At 34.8% G+C, this 15,792-nt stretch overlaps 1 protein-coding gene across 4 annotated transcripts in view; it reads right to left on the bottom strand.

Moving 5' to 3' along the window:
- LOC125230672 (glycoprotein-N-acetylgalactosamine 3-beta-galactosyltransferase 1-like) overlaps nucleotides 1–14,148 on the bottom strand; it is a 37,152-nt gene extending 23,004 nt beyond the window's left edge. For 2 of the 4 annotated variants that reach the window (XM_048135908.1, XM_048135910.1), the window contains exon 1: nucleotides 13,863–14,148. In XM_048135908.1, coding sequence (XP_047991865.1) covers nucleotides 13,863–13,868 — 6 coding nt within the window. In that variant the 5' untranslated portion in view covers nucleotides 13,869–14,148. Of the gene's footprint in view, nucleotides 1–4,879; nucleotides 5,148–13,575; nucleotides 13,623–13,862 lie in introns of those variants that run through there. The other 2 variants (XM_048135909.1, XM_048135907.1) reach the window with 2 other exon arrangements.
- Between the last annotated feature and the right edge of the window lie 1,644 nt (nucleotides 14,149–15,792).

Here is a 15,792-nt window from a genome sequence, read left to right as displayed (position 1 = left end):
CTGACTAGTGAGATTATGAACTGACGAGTTATTGTGAACCGTAAGATTAGATCGTTCTGTTCCCATAGAGTACTTTACACAAACAGACACTACAATCACAGATGTCAATTAATAGTACATTACTCTTCGGTATTGTTTTGATTCATCGACATTCGTTTCAAACTTCCTCTTTTTCGCACTTGTATTGTTCGACGTTTTTCAGTACTTACATATGGCCCTTTCAAGTTTCAACATAGGCACATAATGAACCACATTTCGGACTACTTAGTACCATAAAATCGCACCATTTGTACTGAAATATACTTTTCAGTACAGATGGTGTTCTTTTTACGCACTAGTGCGAGAAGTGGTTCATTTTATGCCAGGTCGAAACTTTGGAGGGCCATCTGCAGTACTGAAAAACTTCGTATGATACACGTGCGAAAAGGAAATTCGTAACTGGTGTCAATTTAAAACACTCCCTTTGGTCGTGTTTTAAATGTTTTAATTTATCGCCACTTGTTTCGGACTTCCTTTTTTACGCACTTGTAATGTACTGTTTCAGTACAGATGGTGTTTTTTTACGCACTCGTGAGAGAAGTGGTTCATTTTATGCCAGTTCGAAACTTTGGAGGGCCATCCGCAGTACTGAAAAACGTCGTATGATACACGTGCGAAAAGGAAATTCGTAACTGGTGTCGATTTAAAAAAACTCCCTTTGGTCGTGTTTTAATTTATCGCCACTAATTTCGGACTTCCTTTTTTACGCACTTGTATCGTAATGTACTTTTTCAGTACAGATGGTGTTTTTTTACGCACTAGTGAGAGAAGTGGTTCATTTCTTGTCAGGTCGAAACTTCGGAAGGCATGTTCTGAAAAACGTCGTAGGATACACGTGCGCAAAAAAGGAAGTTCGAAACAAGTTACGAATTTCCTTTTCGTGTCTATTTATGTTAAGTACTCTATGGGCACAGAACGATCTAACAATAAACTGATCATTCAGAGCGCTAGCTTCTGACGCATATGACAGTTTACAATTTGACGGTTTCACTGCGTCAGATTATAATCTAACGAAAAATAATCCGTTAAATTGTGAAACGTTACGGTTGACAATAACTCGTCAGTTCATAATCTCACTAGTCAGATTATAAACTAACGACTTTTTTTTAAACTGAATATTAAACCACAAGAAATATACGAATTAAGCCGCCACATAACAAGCAAAATAGCTGACAATTTTGTTTCTTTGGAAAGTTCGACCGTTTCCTTAAACAAAATATCGAATTTTGTTGAAAAAAGTTTAATTAAGGTTTTTGATTGACATCTGTGATTGCAGTGTCTATTTGTATTACTCTATGGGCACAGAACGATCTTCTATAAAACCGACCAATCAGAGCGCTAGTTTCGTTCCGACGCCATGACAGTTCACAATTTGACGGGTTCTTTTCGTTAGATTATAATCTAACGTAAAAACAATGCGTTAAATTGTGAACTGTACGTTACGGTTCACAATATTTCGTTAGTTCATAATCTCGCTAGTGAAATTATAAACTAACGGTTTTTACAATTTTACGGTGACATATACACACCTTAATGTACAGGCAATACAGTTCTGTATACATATCTTTGGCACTTTGTCTGTATTCACAGCTGTGCTGTTGACTGTACATGTGGAGTGTCCACTGGCCAATGGCCATATATGGCACTCGTTTTCAGTGGGTATATATGGAGCCCATGTTATTAGTGTAAAACTGGGATTAAAAATCGATCAGTTGAAAATTGCCTCCCAGTTATAGTTGACCCGTTGTACAGTCAACTACAAAGAGATGTATCCACTTTTTTACCTTATTACAGTGCAATAAGGTGAAAAAATGGATAGATCTCTTTGTAGTCGACTGTACCTTAGACTAATTTATGAGGTGAAATCTGTGAGACCAAAAAGTAGTATAACATAGGTATGTGGGACAGTCTATTTACGATGTCGAACTTATTGTCGCGGACAGATCTATATCAACCAAAGTTTTTAATGTCCCCGTCGCATGGCACTTTCAAGAAAGAACCCTCGAGTCATCGGCCCTACTTACTATGAGCACTTACCTGCCGATCTGAGAAATGAGCCATGTGACGAAGCATTTAAGCGCAAATTGAGAAACCTTTTGTTAGATAACCCCATGTACTCTGTAAATGAGTACATGGATTTGAATTTTTAATGACCGATGATATAATTATACCTATATTTCTCTGTTATATAATATTTTCTTGCTTCGTGATAATTTCATGATATTGTAACTTAATTCATTAATTTTATTTAGCTTGGCATGTGTATTTTCTTTCTTTGTAAATGACGATCCTCATTTGGGAGACACAATTATTTTTATTTGGAATTTATTATGTAATTTTTGACGATCATGATGAGAAGATAAACATAATTTTGACATGTAGCAAATTTATAGTGTAATTTTTATCATGAAATAAAGAAATCTAATCTAATCTAATTCCTGCGTCTGATAGACCGCACATCGACCGCAGAGGGTTAAGTCCGTAGCATTGCGGCATCAACAGAATTCTAATTTTAGATCAAGATTTTTATTATTTTGGGAGGGCAACCGACGTTATTGATTCCCTCTTCAAATTTTACGATTTTTATATTTTTATGAGTCAATCACTTGAGCTATAAGTAGTATTTTAATGGTTTTACTGCTTTAAATTTCTATATTTTAGTATATTAAAAAAAGCAAACATGAAAAAAACATTACCTACGTCAATACTTTTATTAATTAATATCCAGTTTCTTTTGAATGTCTCGTATGCACTTGATTCAATAAACAAAGTTAATAAACAACTGAAAGAATAAGAAGAAAAAATACTGAAAATTCGATACACTAAATACAAATAAATGTGTGTTTATATAGTGTTTCAGTAAATTACTAACGAGCAGTTATGTTGTTGAAAACAAAATATTACTCATTACATGGTGTGTGTGTGGATTGAGTGAGCACCTTCCGAAAATAAAAAAAAATATGCTGATCATTTAGTAAAAGTTCTAAATCAATTGTAAAACGAATCTCTGAATTTGTAAAAAGATAAATCAAAAGATACAGCCATTAACATGTGCTCACTCAGTTCTCACAAACTACCAACGAAAACAGTGAATATATTCATTTAACATATAATATTTATATACTAACATTTAGTAAAAAATAGGCCAACCTACCTCTATAAATATTAGATCACCTAGTGACGTATTTAATTTTTTACAAATAGTTTCTTATGCTCACTCAATCCTCACACTTTTGAAAAGCCGAATTTTTATGAAAAAGATAAGATTTAGACCGCTATTATATGTGTATAATTTAGTAAAAGTGAAATGGGAATTTGTAAAATACAAAACGAACCTCTAACGTGGTCAGGTTTTTTTATAATAAATTTTTGTAAGTGCTCAATCAGTCCACACGTTTTGAGAAAGTTAAAAATGTAAATATCTTACGATTTGTAGCACCTAAGACACTCGAAAGTACTTCAACATATAGTAAAAATTTTTACTAAATATCCACCATCTAATATTTTATATTCGTTGTCTGGTTTTAAAGATATTCAGACATAACTTTTCTCATACAAATGTATCAAGTAGGGTGACCACACTATTTCGGCTCCTGATTTTCCCCACCTTCCCATTGTCATATTGAGATTAGGGAGTTTCGTTCAATTTTGATAATAGTTTATAATATTTTATCCTGACGTCGATAAAAATTACACAATACACATCGTCACTAGGCCAAGAACATAACCTAAAAACAGTTTGCAGATGGAGAATTAATATGGTATTAGTTTAATATAAACTATTATCAAAATTGAACGAAACTCCCCAATCTCAATATGACAATAGGAAGGTGGGGAAAATCAGGAGCCGACATAGTGTGGTCACCCTACTTGATACATTTGTATGAGAAAAGTTATGTCTGAATATCTTTAAAACCAGACAACGAATTTAAAATATTAGATGGTGGATATTTAGTAAAAATTTTTACTAAATGTTGAAGTACTTTCGACTGTCTTAGGTGCTACAAATCGTAAGATATTTACATTTTTAACTTTCTCAAAACGTGTGGACTGAGTGAGCACTTACAAAAATTTATTATAAAAAAACCTGACACGTTAGTGGTTCGTTTTGTATTTTACAAATTCCCATTTCACTTTTACTAAACTATACACATGTAATAGCGGTCTAAATCTTATGTTTTTCATCAAAATTCGGCTTTTCAAAAGTGTGAGGATTGAGTGAGCATAAGAAACTATTTGTAAAAAATTAAATACGTAACTAGGTGATCTAATATTTATAGAGGTAGGTTAGCCTATTTTTTACTAAATGTTAGTATATAAATATTATATGTTAAATGAATATATTCACTGTTTTCGTTGGTAGTTTGTGAGAACTGAGTGAGCACATGTTAATGGCTGTATCTTTTGATTTATCTTTTTACAAATTCAGAGATTCGTTTTACAATTGTTTTAGAACTTTTACTAAATGATCAGCATATTTTTTTTTATTTTCGGAAGGTGCTCACTCAATCCACACACACACCATTACATGTATAAATTTTATATTTTATACAGGTATTTGCTAATGACATGTTATAAAAAGTGTTTTTAAAGTAAAAATAAGGTACAGCGGGACAAATCTCGACTGGGGGCAAATGTAACTGGTCCATTTTTTCCATATTTTACAATGTTTGAATTATTTTAGTAAACAGAGTGTCCACCGGTTATATATGGTAGGCGTGTTCAGTGGATACATGTAGAACTCAACATCATAGTGTAATAATGGAAAAAATTGATTAGTTACAATTGCCCCCCAGTCAAGATTTGCCCCGCTTTACCTTACAATTCCAATATCGCTTACCTTCTTCTTCATGCTAGAGAGTAAATTCATTTAGGCGACACGGTTATTAAAAAAAAATAGAGCTGTTTATAATATTCTACCTACACAAAAAACAATAAGTATAATACTCTGATATCGAAAAAAACATCTTCTTTAAATACGGACTACTTTTTTTTTCTCACTCATATATTACACGCATTTTGTAATGTTCTCAATAATATTGACGTGAACACACAGGCGATTTGTTAGCGATTATAGAAAATAAGGAGCGTGGACGAGAGTCCACATCGATTAGTTGTACAGCGGTTAGGATAGCCGCCACCAATACTGAACATGTTATCAATAGTTATCTACGGAGAGTACAGAGCGACATTTGGGTTATAGGGGTGGCACAGTACACTTACAGATTATTTTATTATTAGTAACATTTTTGTAAAGTTATTTTTTCCGACTTTGGAACTATTTCAGTTGGAACGACAAAGTGAGATCGAATTCTACCTCACTTTGGTCTATCCACGTCGGTGCAATGTTATAAAGACAGATTTTAAGAATGTATAAATAGGTTTGGTAAAAATATTGGTGAAATGCCAAAAAAAATGTCAATATGGTCACTTTTTTACGAAACCTAATTATTGTAAATGTTAGAAGTGAATTTCAGTCTTAACATTGTTTAAATAGAAAAAAATTCAAGCAGCCAACTTGGAAATAAAATGTACAATTTAAGGTTTTTTTTTATTAAGTATCCAATTAAACAATGCGAAAGCCAAAACCACCAAGAAGAAATTTAAGTTTTAAAATCCATCTGTGAAAATCGGAGTTAGGTGTAGGTATGTTTAATAAGAACGTTTATTGATAGGTAGACCATTGCTAGAGCCCAATCTAGGGTAGAGCGAGTAGAGCGGCCGCTCTAGGCACCAAATGGTATGACGGGCGCCAAAGGCCAAAATGTTTAAAAAAAAAGTTTTTTCAGTGGAAATATTTTTAAGAGGGGCGCCAAAATTATATCTCACTGTACCCTGATTGAGTGCTCGGGCCGGTGCTGATCATGGCCCATTCAATATTGTGTAAAGAAGTTAAGGGCATTAATGCGTCTACATTTAATCGACTCTTTCGTGTAAATCTATGGTTATAAAATATAAACATAGAGGCAATGTTTGAACTTAGTCATACCAAGGTAGGTTTACAGCGATTTTGATTAGTTTAGACGGCCTCGCTGACTAGATAAAATTATGACGTTTACTTAACGCACAGGAGGATTCAAAGTCGTTGCTATAACTTAGCTTGGTCTGGCTTTAGTTGGGGCTTTACTTGGTTCAGGTACCTTATAAAGCCTGACCAGAAATATATGACTACCCGCCATGTTGCGGAATTTCATGAAAACTATTTTCTTCATACTATATGCATGTGTGTACAATTTCTGTCATGTCACTGTTAGAAACCGTTCTGAGAGTGACATTGACAGCCACAAATTCGTCCACATGTTGTTACCGTTATGTGTACGTACGTCGACTAACAAAGTGTCGTTAGAAACCGTTCTGACAGTGACATTGACAGCCACAAATTCGTACACATTTCGTTACTGTAATGAGTGCATACGTCGACTACATTTTGTTATTGTATCAATACGGTCGCATTGTTTGCACGACATGACCACGCGTTATGACACATTTGACAGTTAGTTACTGGTTTGAAGATTTTGCGACCGAAATGGTTGTATGGGTATACTGAACGGTCACGGCATACACCAGTAGGTATAACATAGCTGTTACAATAGTCATATATTTCTGATGGTTAGGATTTACATCTACATATATGTTCAAATAAGTTGTGGCTATCCTTACAGGTCATGAGATAATCATTTTACTGATAACTGGGTCAGGATATACTTGAAGATATATTTATTAGACGACTATGATTTTAATAGGTTTCATCGTTTGTAATTAGGGCATTTTCAGAATTTGGGTCCCCCTAATTAGCGTAAGTCGTTAACTCGCTTTCAGTTTTGTGACGACAATTAAGCATAAAATATGTCTAAAAATTTACTTTTTTCACATTCTGAATGCAGATTATCGCTTAAATATGTAATTAACACAAAAACCACATTTTCATTGAAATTTCATGCTTAATTATAGTCACAAAACTGACTGTGAGGTAATTTTTGTTAACAACTTACGCTAATTGTGGGGTCCCAAATTCTGAAAATGCCCATTGTCTTTACAGTATTTTTTGAATACCAAGATACATATAATTTTATGTGCTATGTGTAAAAAAAATTCACCTTTATGCAGACCCGGATCTAGAGGGGAGCGATCCGGGGCTCTTGCCCCGGGCGCCAAAACCAGGAGGGGCGCCAAATTCAAACTTCGTCACCCCCAAGGGGCGCCACATTTGTCAGTTTTTCATTTTGAAACTAGGCGACACAATTATGTACATGCGTTATAAAGTTCGTTATTAATTTCAAATGGATATTAAAATGCTAAGTACCTAATCATCATAATTTCACGAGTGACAGTGACAACCCTGTATGTGACACTGTATCTTTGTTTTTGTGTCAAGAATCTTGTTTATAAACAAAATGTTGTTTGCATATTTGTCAGATTTGTTCATATTGCTATGCTACTAGCCTACTACTTCATTCATAAACTTTGTAACTGTAACTTTTACGTTACCGATTTTTACATTTTTTTCGCTGGATTTTATCTTATCGTCATCGCGATAGCTTTTCCCTTTGTTCACATAATATATAAATAACCATCGGCAACACAGTTAGCTCTACATTTGTAATCCTTATTACAAGGGTATAAAGTCTACGGATGGCTAGTTAAAGGTGTTGCTGTTAGTACGTAACTACTAACTAACTAACGACCGTCGCGCGACCGTCGCCGTCGCGTCTCATACTTCCATATCGATAAGGTTTGATTTCGTATGCGTCGCATCGCCGTCGCGCGACTATCGCGCGACCGTCGCCCACGCAAGCCACGGCGTTATTGATTGTAGCAGAGGTGAGAAAACGCTCTTATTTTTTTTTTAGCTGAACTAGATGGCACTGTACTGCGTCAGGTAATTATATGTTTTGTGGATACTTATATGTCTAAATAAACTTTCGTCGCTTAATGTAAGTTATAAATATGGACACGGACAAAGTGCCAAAATTATTGATACACGATCTTATTCACGCACGTTAGGGTCCCCCAACATCTAGCGTCTCGCGAGCGTCGCGTCGGGCCAACTGTATGAGCAAAGCCTGACGCCGCGTCGACGTCACGTCGACGCGACGTCTTTTTCCATACAGTTGGCCCGACGCGACGCTCGCGAGACGCTAGATGTGGGGGGACCCGGTTATGGTACCTAATTAAGGGCCCCCACAGACGGGAGACAAAACTGTTTTGTCTCCGTCGGTTGGTCTATGGGCTAGTATGAAGGTGCGCACACGAGGCGACGCAACTTTTCATAACAAATACGAAAGTCGCCGAGCAACTTTGTCGCCCGTGTGCGCGCACCCTTAGTTTTGGCAATTTGGCCATTTCAATATTTATTACCTTGGCTCACTTGGCTGTTCAGACTGTCTTCAAATGCCTATTCGACTCACAAGATTTTTTTTTAAACCAGGGTTGCGATGTTGCCAGATTTGTCGAGCGAATTCAAAGGCTCACGACCGACGCGAGTGGGACTGGGACAAAATACGTATGTCCCCCGGCATTACAATCGAGACACGAATTTCTCTAGATTTTTTACACCTTAAACAGTAGACGGGTCACTGGAAATGGAATGAATTGGAAATGAAATATTAACACAGTTGTTACATATTTTCTTTAGTTATTACTACTTAACACTGCAATACTGTTATATTGCTCAATGTGTATCAGAGGCGTAGGTACTATTATTTAAGCAGCTGGTTAATATTTGCTATTGTACCATATGTGGTTTCTGTTCGCCGTACATTATTGTAAATAAGACGATATTTGATTATTGCACACAATTACTTATTTTCAATTTGGCGTTAAAAAGGCCAAAAAAATGTGATAAAGATTATATAATGACATTTAAATTGGAAATTTTGTGGAGATGTGAATTGTTTAGATTTTTTAGGTAGGTATATACGTAATATTTTATGATAGAATTATTTTAAATAAATGGAGCCATCTCCTTTACGCAAATTTAAAAATATTGTGTTTTTAGAATAGACCCAGGTTATAAAACTTATAAACCAATAAATTAAAAAAAATCAGACCTGTTAACGACAGCCACATTACAGTATACTACATACCTAGTAAGGTACAGGGTGACAATTTCGACTGGGAGACAATTTCAACTAATCGATTTTTCCCATCTATCACAAATTTTTGTTTATTAAATAGTGCCCACTGGTCATATACGAGCCCCAATGCAAATGATATCGTCTAGTCACACTTCAACGTGCGATATTTATTTCCGAAACTGGTGTTTAAACCCAGATTGACTTTGATGATAAATGGAATACACGACACACTAAGCCATTAAAACTAGTTTAATCTTGCGCCGTACAAAATGCCCTAATGTTATATGTTTTAATATAATCATATCATAAAAATAACATATCTAAAGCAAAAAAATACGCCTAGTTCATATTTGAGGCATAATAGGTCGTCTATTTTAAATAAAAATAGTTTAGTAAGATTTATATTATACAATAATATTTTAAATTGAATTAATAACATTATAAGTCGTCTGATATGATATACGGCTACATAAAAAGGTAAATTCTGTAAAAAATATAATTATTCTACAACATTTTTATACCAAAATAGCAAGAGGTAAGTCGGTGCCTGAATCAGTGAGGAAAATTATAATTTCCAGTAACAATAGCGGCAAATCTACGTTCCAAAATATCCAAAGACCTTTTTTTGCCAAGATCTACGGCGCATACAATCATCCAGCATCAACTAAAACACGGAACCGTCTCCTGTTTAAATAAATCTGGCCGTCGAAGAATAACTGCCAAAGAGAAAACAGGATTTTGAGGAGCATCATCAGGAAAAATCGTCATGCAAGCGCAGGAGAACTTATCTAACTATGGCATGACGCGATCAAAATAAACATTTCAGTCGATACCTGAAAGACAGTAATGAAAATAATGGGCTTCGGTTTTCACACCGCTAAACAGAAACCATTACTTACTCAAAAGCAGAAAACTAACAGGTTGAAATTTGCACAAAAGTACAGAAACTGGACTGCCGATCAGTGGCGAAAAATAATATGGAGCGACAAATCCAAATTTGAGGTCATAGTTGGCGATGAACGAAGTAAAGTCATTCAAGAAAAAGGAGATGCATTTCACAAAGACTGTCTTGAACGCAAGGTGTAGTTTCCAGCATCTTTAAATGATTTGGGGCTGTATGTCGGCACAGGGTGTGGGATGTCTGCAATTTATAGATAGAACCGTCAATGCAGAGAAATACAAAAGCATCTTGGAATAGAGTTCACTACCGTCTATAAGAAAGTTTAAGTATATAAATGGATTTACTTTTCAACAAGATGGTGCCTTATGTCATACTGGCAAGACAACGATGGAGTGGCTGAAACAAAGACAAATTCCTACCATATCATGGCCATCCAGCAGTCCAGACTTGTCTCCCATAAAAACTTCTTGTGGGTGTCTGGAATGGAATAACCCCTGAGGAGTATAGACAGTTGGTAGATACAATGCCGCTCAGAATTAAGGCCGTTTTAGATGCAAAAGGTGACGCCACCAAGTGGTAGTTGTTCTTTTCTGCATCGGCTACGCTGAAGACGAACATTTTTGCGAGTGTTACATTTGGTGAAATTATGTTTTTTTGTTTACTAGTGAGGAAAATTGTTAATTTATGTTTTGAATAAATAAAATATGCATTATAAGCTCTCTTGTTTTTATGTTACATGTTCTACTAATCATCTAATTCATCCTTAATTTTGAGGTCGAAGTTAGGGCATAATATTTTTTTCATACTAGACGATATCATTTGCATTGGGGCTCGTATAGCACGTGTGTTCAGTGGATAGTGTGGATGGATACATATGGAACTCAAGTTAATCCATACTAATACTAATATTATAAATGGGAAAGTGTATATGTCTGTTCTGTTTGTTTGTCTGTCTTTCACGGCAAAACGGAACGACGAATTGACGTGATTTTTTAAGTGGAGATAGTTGAAGGGATGGAGAGTGACATAGGCTACTTTTTGTCTCTTTCTATCGCGAGTGAAGCCGCGGGCAAAAGCTAGTAGTATATAACATGGAAAATTTTAGATCTGTTAAAATTGTCCTCCAGTTGAAATTGCGCCCCTGTCCCTTATACAGCATGAAAAATTATACTTAATAACTAGTGTACGGACATGTGGTGGCATTCTGGACAGAGCGGGCAATGGAGTCGTTATTATCTACTAACTTTTTGTGATTGAATAATTTTTTATATGCTATTTATAGCAATCAAAAGTATTTACACAAACGAAAAACTTCGATATTGCATGTGGCACATGACATTAATGACCACAATTTAATTCTTATTAAATTAATCAATGGCTTAAGATCTCCTGAAAACAGGTAAAAACTATTTTTTGAGTGTCCCATTTCTGGGTAATGGCACACGCACAATGGGTAATGGATTGGATACAGTAAAATCATCTCGTATGTTCTTCTAGACTCTGGACCACAGCTCTGGACCGAAGCTTTAATTTTCAGTTCCTTTTTGGACTGCTTTTTCCCTAGTTATATTGAGACATAAAAATATGTACTTTTAGTAATTTAAGTTTTTTAATAATAATTAAAAAGTTCCTCTCTCTGCAGCCCTAACCACCGGCAGCTTGGGCCCTGCCCCGCTGCTGGCGGCACCCTAGGTTAGGTTTTTTATAATGTGTTTATATTTTTTTATATTGTTTTGTAAGTGTTTTTAGGGTTCTTTTTATTTTACTTTTATACTCATAAGAGAAAAGATAAATAAAGGAATTAAAAAGTGTAAAATTTGTTTTAGATAAGTCATTTAATCGTTATTCATTTAATCATAAAATGTACCTAGGCGACTCCATTGCCCACCCTGTCCGGAATGGCACCGCACATATAACTGCATGTGTAATAAATGTCTAAATTGTAATATCAAATATTGTCATTATTGCTCATCTTACAATACTATCAGATTCCATTTTCTTCACCATCGGGATTTCCTCTGATAATAACGGAACACAACACAAAACTACACATACACCGACACCACTGACTTACACAATTAAAATATTTTTATAGTTTCTCGTAATAGGGAGAAACTTTATGTTCTTTAATAATTGATAGGAAACATTTTATAGCTTTTTATTAATGGCGGGCGACTTACAGATTGCGTCGAGAGAGAAAATATTACTTAGACACCAATCACAAGACATATTTCAAAAACACAAACTACTGATGACACAAACAATGATACTGCCTGCCTGATGATAAGCAGTCACAGTAGCTTATGGACGCCTGCAACTCCATAGGAGTTACATGCTTGTTGCTGACCTTTAGAAACCTGCGGGCCTAGTACACTAGTGTGATATGGCCTATAGCGGCAATGCGTCTGTGTCACATACAAAACGTGCGAAAAGGACGCAGCAACGCGATAGGCCATATTACGCGACCATGCTTGAAAAGCCTGCCTTGTACTTTTGACAGAAAATCACATAATGTATCATTTTAGACACTTTTAGCAACACAGTGAGAGCTATTTGCCAAATAAATTGTTCAAAGTATACTGAGTATTATAGTAACCAATTCTTAAATAGGTATGTACCTAATCATTTTTCATGGCTGGTCAACTTTTGTCGCAAATTAAATTTTAACAGTATACCTAATTAGGAATTATGAAATTTGATAACAGTAATTGGTCAGTAATTGTTTTCAGTGCAAGAAAAAGTTAATGAAGCCGAATTTAATTTTCATTATACAATAAGTTTTTGGATATCAAAAAATAACACAAACAATTATGCAAGTATGATAAATGTAACCAGGATTACCTACTGTGGCTAAAATTAAAACGCAAAGGTGATAAAACATTGATTTGTTTCAAGGTGAGTTATTATGCACTGTTATTTTGAGCCAGAGTAGCCAGACATTACCATATTAGCCAAAAAGTTGACAAAGTCAGGCCTACATCACTCACTTGCTGTCGCGTGTCAAGTACATAAACAATAACCGTTCATTCGAATGAACAAGTGGCCGAGGGGCGCCACGCACATGGTCAATTTACTTGCCCAGGCTAGGGCCCCCATGACCCTCCCATGGATGGATGATTCTGTAACAGGAACCTACTTGCAAAAATACTTGCTTCTGAATCAGGTTTTCTCCTTAGAAATTGTATGTATCTAGTTTACATAAGTAAATACCTATGTGAATTTTCAGGATTATTATACTATGACATCAAAACTATGATAATAACTGTGACATCAAAATCCACATAATCATACCAATCTCAAAATAATACAGAGACCAACAATACAAATAAGTCAATAATATAAATCTTGCTGTGTTTGATACAGTAAAATCACCATTTATAGCTAAAGGTGATGTATTTTATTTGTTAATAATCGGATTTTACATTAAGGCAATAGTATCCCAATATTAGTCACAATGAAAGCCTGTATTGTTTTGATTCTTATAATTTTTATAAACAATACATTACTTATATGAAACAAAATTATTAAATAATTCAAACAAACAATTATAAAACATACCTGGAGGGCTGAAATTATAAAATAAAACAAAACTGTAACAAGGTTCGTTTTACACGCACACAGGATGTGTAGGATGTGTAACATGATATAAAAATATAAAATTGCAGAGATAACAGAAACCTACAGCATAGTATCTGTGACAAATTATAACTTGTAATCACTGCGTCTATTATAATACCGCTTATATACTTATATGAGAATAATATTGTTAAAAGATTTATGGAATAAAACTAATTTTGATATGGAAATCTAAAATAATTATAGAATTGCTAAGTACTACAACTTACGGCCATTGCTGCTTCTTCTATTATACTTTCACTGCTTAAAAACTAACGTGATTCATTCTTATTCATACTTTAATAGGTAATTAAACACTTTTTTCAATATTTTCATATAATAACAAAAATCGAAGATTAGAGATGATAAAGATTAAACAGTACGTCGTATGTCAAATGTCAGGGTCAGGTTATTTTGTCAAATTTGTCATAGTTGTCAAAAAAACGTTGCCATATAGTCTTTACAGATCTTGTAGCAAATCGCATGGGTTTTAAACCGCCTTGAACAAGCCTTGGACCAGCCTTATTTTATTATCCAGACGACGTAATAAAATCAGTCAATGTGATATCAAAAATTTTAAATGAAGAACTATGAGTTATGACTTTGTACAGCCTATGTAGCGATTTAAGCTAGGAACATACTACGCGGACGTCCGTCGTAAATCGACCGCGACCGCGACCGATCAGTGTGCACGGAACAAAACATCCAGCGAGCCAGATTTCGATCGGACGTCCATGCGCTCAAGGCCACGTCCACGTCCGTCGACCGATAGTTTGCACGGTTATGTGTAATTTCATTGTCCAGATTCCCGTCCGTCGTCGATCGACCGCGGACGGCGATCTGGATAATGAATATACACTACTTAAGCTAGGAACATACTACGCGGACGTCCGTCGTAAAACGACCGCGACCGCGACCTATCAGTGTGCACGGAACAAAACATCCAGAGAGCCAGTTTCGATCGGACGTCCGTGCGCTCAAGGCCACGTCCGCGTCCGTCGGCCGATAGTTTGCACGGTTATGTGTATTTCCATTGTCCAGATTCCCGTCCGCGGTCGATTTACGACGGACGTCCGCGTAGTGTGTTCTGCTTTAACCGTGCAAACTATCGGTCGGCGGACGTGGACGTGGCCTTGAGCGCGGGTCTATATTAATTCGCATAACTGAATACTCCTAATATGAGTTGGCATACCGTTTATTACGCATAACGTTTAATACGCATATCATTATTTCGCATAACAGATTTCGTATAATGCTAATGCGCATAATGTACATTGTTATAACGATGAATTGGTATAAGTATAATAAGTTTAACTTTGTTTCGTAGAATGTTTAAATGGCATACAAGAAAATTATATTTTCTGGTTTAAGACATTTATTATCTCATAAAGAATTTACAAAATTCGCTTACATGAGATGTTAATTTTATATAAGTAAAGATATTTTATGGCTAGCGTGCAGTTCATACATAATACATATTTAGGTTTACAAAGGTTTGCAAGTTATTATTTGTTAACTACTAGTTACAATTTTGCATGCATGGCAAAAAAAGTGGGTAGAAATCGTTAATATAATGAACAGCGGCTTAGAAACAAGTTATTTTGACCGTTCTGTTCAGATTCGTCGCAGCGTAGATAACAAACAAGCAAGAATACGAATGTTAACGAGTTATAATGAATGCGATGTCAGTGGATGCGGCATAGCTGTGCACACTACAGATGTTATTTGTTGATTGTTTAGATGGTTTTATTTGTAGTAATTTCATTTGTTATAATATATGTTTAATATATGTATTTAAGCATTTATTTATATTATTAACATAATTTTATTACAATTTTATTTGTTTAATTATTTATTAAGATTATTATAGTTATTTATATATTATAAGTTTTTTAAATGTTTTTATATATTGCACATAATTATAATAGATATTTTTTTATATTTACATATAAGTAGGTATTCTTATAAATGAAATATTTCGCGATCTGGTGGGCTTTTTTACTAGTTTTATAATATACTTTTAATGTTTTTATTTATTTTACAGAATTATAATTTTTATTTTTATTTTTATAATTTTAAAGGTTCTGGTGGCCTTTTTTTTTACTAGTTTTTTTTTAAATAATAAATTAATATAAATTAGTTAATTATTATACTTAATAT

This window comes from Leguminivora glycinivorella, chromosome 10 (genome assembly GCF_023078275.1).
Source record: "Leguminivora glycinivorella isolate SPB_JAAS2020 chromosome 10, LegGlyc_1.1, whole genome shotgun sequence".
NCBI classification, from domain to species: Eukaryota; Metazoa; Arthropoda; class Insecta; order Lepidoptera; family Tortricidae; genus Leguminivora; species Leguminivora glycinivorella.
The sequence above is the reverse complement of the archived record's forward strand: the minus strand, read 5'-3'. Positions and strand labels throughout refer to the sequence as shown.